The sequence below is a fragment of the Actinia tenebrosa genome, unplaced genomic scaffold (genome assembly GCF_029948245.1).
Source record: "Actinia tenebrosa isolate PJP-AT-01 unplaced genomic scaffold, QUT_ActTen_1.0 PGA_scaffold11__36_contigs__length_13525064, whole genome shotgun sequence".
In the NCBI taxonomy this organism is placed as follows: domain Eukaryota; kingdom Metazoa; phylum Cnidaria; class Anthozoa; order Actiniaria; family Actiniidae; genus Actinia; species Actinia tenebrosa.
This window is the reverse complement of record NW_028292571.1, coordinates 1,337,226-1,344,171: the sequence shown is the minus strand read 5'-3', so window position 1 is coordinate 1,344,171 and position 6,946 is coordinate 1,337,226. Positions and strand designations below refer to the sequence as shown.

The 6,946-nt window shown below is 35.2% G+C and overlaps 1 protein-coding gene across 1 annotated transcript; it reads right to left on the bottom strand.

Annotated features, from left to right (window-relative positions):
* Window positions 1–408: 408 nt before the first annotated feature.
* LOC116297964 (SH3 domain-binding protein 5-like) lies at window positions 409–6,904 on the bottom strand. The gene is made up of 7 exons (XM_031706284.2): window positions 6,698–6,904; window positions 6,511–6,573; window positions 6,030–6,158; window positions 4,953–5,123; window positions 3,956–4,086; window positions 2,288–2,330; window positions 409–1,949 (listed from the first exon to the last, which is right to left on the bottom strand). Exons 1-7 carry the CDS (start codon window positions 6,806–6,808, stop codon window positions 1,635–1,637), a joined length of 963 nt encoding a protein of 320 aa, XP_031562144.2. The 5' UTR covers window positions 6,809–6,904; the 3' UTR covers window positions 409–1,634.
* Between the last annotated feature and the right edge of the window lie 42 nt (window positions 6,905–6,946).

Here is a 6,946-nt window from a genome sequence, read left to right as displayed (position 1 = left end):
GGGGGGTCTATAGCCACCCTGCCCCACCCCTTCCGAGGCCCATGAAGCTAAAGATGGGACGTTTACCCCTGAGTTATTAGAGACCTTTAGCACCACGTTCTTGCTAGGTACCGCAAACCTGAAACTGCAGTTCCACGTAAGGTGTTTTCTGTCAAACGTTCGACATTTCAAGGTGTCATAACCAATTAAGTACGTCGTTGCTGGAAGAGCCGCAATATTGAATTCCATTGACGGCTTGATTCCTAGCGGTCAGTGGTGAACCTGGGGTAAATTGTCCCGGGTCAAAAAAAGGTTTACCTCTAGGGATCGGGCCCAGAAACACGATTATGCCAAGTAAAGAGGTTTACAGTGTATTTGACCGCGAGGCTATAATCGAATGGTACTTTATTTACAATACAAACACGTGGATCACCAAATGCATTTATTGGTAGGAATAACTAAAATTACATATACAACATTCTTACTTTAATTTTCGTTTCTAATCGAATCTACAGCACTATATCGAGTATACCCATTTATTGAAATCCTTGATATATCGTGCTGGAATTTGAATATCTCGAAACAACAAGATTTCGAGGGAAATCACACGTAGCACCTTTTCCTGCCACAATAGTATGAATCAAGAAATACTTTCCAAATCTGATCATAGTTAACAGAGGGGAATGGTTATGAAACCTATTGTTATAGGTCTTTGTTGATTTTTTTCAAGCGTACAATGCACAATCCTTTGTTTTACCATTATTTTACCATTGTTGGCAATGGCTGAGTGAACAGACCAAAATCTTTCTTTTGGCTGCTAGTTCAAAATACTTCAAGATTTATGAGAGATATTTGAATATTCCTTACAACAATCCCATAGACAAAGTTTTTGTTTACTTATTTTGCAATTTCGGATGAGCATAAATCAAACATTGTGAACGGTCAAGACCGGTTCAACATCAAAAGCGAACAAAGACCTGATAACAATAGGTTTCCTAACCATTCCCCTCTATTAACTATGATCTGATCAGCTTGCACTGGAGCGGATCCAGGATTTTTTTGAGGGGGGTCCAAAACCTACACTCAATAAGTGACGTCATTTTTGACGTCATACATACACCATCCAGTCCTAACACATACACGTGTTGCTACTGGTATGAGAGACATAAGAGTCATGGCTTTCAGTAGAAAATGTTTACGATATCATATTGTAAAGATTCTCTGCAATATATCGTATGTTAAAAAGGGGAAAACGATTTGTAAGGGGGGGGACCGGACCTCCTGAGACCCCTCCCCTGGATCCGCCCTTGGTACACCAAAATAATTGTAAAAATATCGTTGGCTTAGAAAATCAGGAGATTACTATCGACGTTGAACGTCGTATTAATACGATGCAGCTAGTTGCGTGCAACGCTGCAGATGGTAAAACTCGATTCCACGTCTGCAATTATATTGAAAGCTACCAGTTTCAGGAACCTTGTTAAAGGCAATCTTAAATATTATCATAGGTTGTAAACGCTTTGCTTACAATAAATATCTTACTTCGTTTATAATATACTTTCCTATATCTATGCTTATTTTATAACTTATACTTTGAGCATTTTTGACATTTTTTCAACAGAGGATTTTTTTTAGATATTTGCTTTTTTTTTTTACTACTCTGAAGGCGTCGTTTCAACCTTTTCTTCCTCTAACGTCTCATCAATACTCCCATCTATTGCTTCTAGTTTTCGCTTCATTTCGTTAATATCAGAACAATCTTCAAAAGCACTGTCGGACGTAGACGATGGCGGATCCTCAGCCCCGACGCCATCTTGCCTTGGAGAAAGACACATCTCCAACTGACTTTGACTTCGTCGCATTTCGTGAATCTCATCACTAATACCTTCGAGCTTCCTCAACGAGCTCGAGTAACTTTGTTTTGAGTCTTTTAGTTGGTTTTTCAAAGAAATTATATGTTGCTTGTGTTCCTAAGATTCAAAAAAACAAACTTTTTGTAGTCTCTCGTAGGACTCTGTCAACGTTTAGATTACTAAATTTAAATAGATGCAATTTTGGTAGAGTTTTGGTTAATTTTTTTTAATAATTGCAATATGACCGCCTTATTTTTTTGCCTTGTTTTAAAGCATACCTCCCTCACACTATATAGCTGCTACCAAAAGCGAGACAGTTTTTATGATAAAACTCTTGACAAATCTCTTTGAAATATGTCGAAATCACTAATAAATGGTCTCTAACTAGTTTAGCGCTTCCTTTTTCTCTAATTAAGCTAATTAATCTATAGCGAAAAAGAAACCGCAGCACTTACCTCAAGGACTTCCATGTACTTGTCTCTTAAATCGAAATAAATCCTATTCAAATAACATACCTCGATTAGATTACAGGACTAAAGAAAAGCCGTTTTAAACTTGGAATGAATGATGTAATGATGGATGGGTGGATGAATGGATGGGTGGGAGAGGGGATGGTAGGATGGATGGATGGATGGATGGAAGAGAAAATGTTAGAAAGAATAAAATTGCAGAATATATGAATGAAAGAATTGACAAAACAAATCAATGAACAAACTGATGAATAAAAACGAACGAGCGAATTAAAGTACAAAATAGAACGAATGAATGAACGATAGAAAAAAACAACTGGTAAGCGAATGAATAAAGAAACGGTTGGTGGGTAGACAGATGAACAACACACACACATGGAAAGCTAAACATATCTTAAATCAATCTCTAAAATGCGGTGAAACTTAATGCGTCTATATTCATGTGGTCAAAAGAGGTGGTCAGCTAAACAAACTGTCGTTAAATCCAGTCCTTGATGCCTGGCCATGGCATAGCTAGTGCAACTCATATGCTACTCTATGTGAATGTATCTAGAACTTGATTTACGATTGACCGTCACTAGTCTTCGGTTATTCCTTTAATAAACACTAATCCAAAACACTAGATTGCAGGTGTTGAGATACAAGGACACTAGGAAGCGTGATAAGCCCCGTTTACACTAGCGATTTTTTTGCGATTTTTGCTGCGATTTTGTCCATAATAAATAATGGTAAAAAATTTACTTGTAAAGTTTTTTTCAGGATACCAAGATTTTCCAAGACGAATGTCTCTTTTGAAGGATGAGACAAAAGATTTCATATTTCCGAAAATTGCCACAAAAATCGCAGCAAAAATCGCCAGTGTAAACGGGGCTATAGAAATGAATCTTTTTACTTTAACCTCAGCTGAAACAATTTCAATAATTTGCATCTTGCCAACTTAAGTCATATTATATATCTTACATGAATGTACCTATTTCAAAATAGTTCGTAGGAGCGATAAATTATTAAAGCAATAAGCAATAGGTCATTCAAAGATCCAAAAATAACTCAGGGAATGACTTGTCAGTGTTTCTTATTATCATTCTTGTTGTAAGGTATTAAACGAAATTGTCTCAGTGCCCATCATTTCTTCTTGTCTTGGAATGACCTAACGCCTAACTCCTTTAGCTCCAACAACCTGAAAAAGGCTTTCTTGTAATAGGTGAATAAAATGAGGGGAGATTTTTTCTGAATTGCTATTTTTCTCTTTACTGACTGTCATACCAACTTCATCAAGGGATGTAGTCAAATTAAAAAATCCACCATTTTGTTGCGCCCCCGAAAAGCTGAACCAAAAAATAAACATGTTACGTTTTATTCTTACACAAATATATAAACCAGCATGTTTTTTTTACAAAAAAAAAAAAAAAAGGAAATTACTGTATGAAATCTAAAAAGCTGCCATTTTGTTGCCAAGAAGGGGGACAAGCCCCCTAGCTATGCCCTTGTCGTCAACAGCTGGATAGTTTTTGTGAATATACACAAAGAAACTTGTAAAACTAAACAGAATCTATCACACCCATGATTAAGGTTTACCTTTTTAATTCATATATAGTAATATATACTATCATTTTGCAGCAATTTGAAACTTTAAAAGAATTACTTTTTACTTACTTTGATTTGTTGATGGCTGACTTGAGTTTAGTTTTAAGGTTTGAAACAGTCTTATTAGCTAAGGTTAGTTTGTGTGCCACTTCTAGGTGTTCTTGTTCACTTTTCTGTTTTTCAAGCTCTGAATCCATGACCTTAGATTGAAGTGAAATTTCTCAATTGAAATAATAGAACTTCCATAAAAATATTTTGGACACCAGCAACTCAGATTTGGGGGGGGGAGGGGGTGGGTGGAAGGATTAGCCAAAAAAAGGTCCCCTCCCCCTCCATTTTCTGGAATTTGAACAACAAAAGAGCTCCTTCCACTATTTGTGAACTAGTCTTCTGATTAGTTTTAACCCTGCCTGTGAAATATGGTATTACATGGGTGGAAGATAGCATATTTCTTCCAGATCAAACCTACTTAAGGATATAACTTCTAATAGTGGATTGCAATAAAAACAACTCCCACACGTGCACACACACAGACCAGTAACAGTATGTTCAAAACACTCAATAATTTAAACAAAATATGATATTTGAAGTATTTTTTCCTAAAACCCAGATTATAAGCCATTCCTTCCTTTAACATAATACAGGTCATTTGTATCTTAGGTTTATTTTACCCCTTCTAAAATCCCTTGAACACTTTCTTTTGTTCAGTCAATCAGCACCAATTATCTTACTATTCTCGAGAGAAAATACACATATAAAAGAAAAAAGAAAATTTGAAAATCATTTTGGCCCTGGTACATGAAATGCCTTTTAAAGGAAAAGAAATGTTATTGTGAAGATTGCTGTCTGCACCAAATAGAAGTATAGATGGGAGTAAGACTAATAAAAACCTGAGTGTCTTCTTGATTCAATATTGATCCTCTTTATGGTAAAAAAATACCATTAGCCAGAAATAAAAGTATGTAATTAAATAAAAAGTCCATCTTAAAGGCCCATTTATACTCTCTTTCTGATAATAAATAAAATTCCAATCCAACCATCAAATGAAAATCTTCTAATCACTTACTTTTTTAATGGCCTTGTTGAGCATATCCTGCCAAGCAGGATCAAGGCTCTTGTGCTCTGTTGATGTTGATGCAAGTTTTTGTTCTGCTCTACCAACCATATGCTTGGCAGCTTGGTGCTGGCTACAGGCTCTTTCATACTTAAGAGCTGCCTTTTGAGTTTCCACTTGAATCTGTACATAAAAACACATTAGTAGTTCTATTTTCTAAGGTCTATAAGTCATATATTACTTTGATGACAGTAGTGGGATTAGAAAAACATTTTAGAGCAAAAAAGGTCTAGGTATTATGTTAATAAAAATAACAACTATTTGATGAAAGTGGTGGAATTTAGAGAAATGTTTTAGAGCAATTTAAAGGCAGGGCAAATTCAAGTTTTTTTACTCAATTAAGGTGCCAGCAAGTCCACTACATACCCATACTTAGTTTATTTGATAATGTATACAGTATAAAATTTAATGCCTGTTTTGCAATGATAATTATTATATTATTGGACATCCAAAAGCGGAAAAATTAGTAAATGATCCATGTTTCCGGACAAAAATAATAAAATGATAATATCAATGATATTTTTACACAGCAGGGACATCTCATTTATCAAGCTATAGTTAAAAGCTCATTTTTTATGTGAACAATAAAGCTACAGACCTTTTACAAGTAGAAGGATTTTCCTTCTTATGATTGATCTAATTTCCAACAGACCAAATGGACATGTTTTTGGTTAATTAATAGAAGCAAGAGCCAATGAGATATGGTGATGATGTGTTGGATTGGCTGAGCAATTATCAGAATGAGTGCAGATAGGTCTAATATATAAAAAGATGGCATTTAAAGCAACCTAAAGTTAAGAGACCTCTTTAGAAATATTGTACTAAAGATATTGGGGGAAATAAATACATAATACCTTCATGAAAACTAAAATAATCTTTAAGAAAAAAAAGGAATTCGAGAAAGAAAAATATTGAAGAATTAAAGTTAAAAGTTTGTGAAAAAAGGATGAAAGAAAAATGGGATTTTTTGAAAGTCAAATTCCTCAATGGTTTACCGCTCTTTGTGTCATATTCCGGGCAAGGAATTACCTGTTTTGCTATCTCTAGTTCTTCATAATAAGGTCTTGACTGCCTCACACACTTGCCAAGCATATTTGCTCGAGTCTTCAGCACAAAGGCTGACTCACTCAACGTTTGTCTAAAGATAGCATGCATTTCCTACAAAATAACAGAATTCATAAAAGAAGATGAATAGGTATAATTCTATAACTTCATCTCACCTTAGAATCTTACTGTATTTACATTTGGGAATGATTTGAATTATTTGCATATTTCAAGATAGAATACGCTTCATAATCTTGAGCTAAATTTGCCAAATTTTATTACGTGCGAAAATTTGTTAGAATTTTTATCTTTCAATTTTACAAATGAATTGCATAACCAAAAACTTAATTTGTTCTGGTTTCATACATAAAGTAAACTTCGGATTGATCGTTTTCTTATCGTTAAAAATCTCCTAGTAATTGTACTGAAAAAAAACAGTTAGCGCATGAAAGCATGCGTGTCTCACCTCTAGTTCTTGCTCCAATTCATTAATGTTCGTGGTAGCTGAATTCAGCCTCTCTAGCTCGACCTTTTAACGTTAAAACAGTTCAACATTGTTAAGGATAGTGTAAAATCGTATTATGTAAAAGTCTTTCTTGCTTTTGTCTCTGTGGGGTCAGAAAATGTCAACATTCTGATTTGTACTACAGTACCTTCACGCGAGGATCGAGCATTTCATCAGTCTCGTCTTCATCGCCACTATTTTCTTCTCCATCCTCTGTATTATTTAGTGTACTAGAACTAGGATTCGGAGAGGAAGCCATCAGAGCAACTTCCAAGATAAGATGCTCGTTTGATTTTCTAGCCTGAAGGGTTCGCGGTTCGACAGTCGTACGAATTATTACCACCAATCATTCGATCTATTTCCAGAGGTGACAAAACTATCCGTACCCCACCCTAGT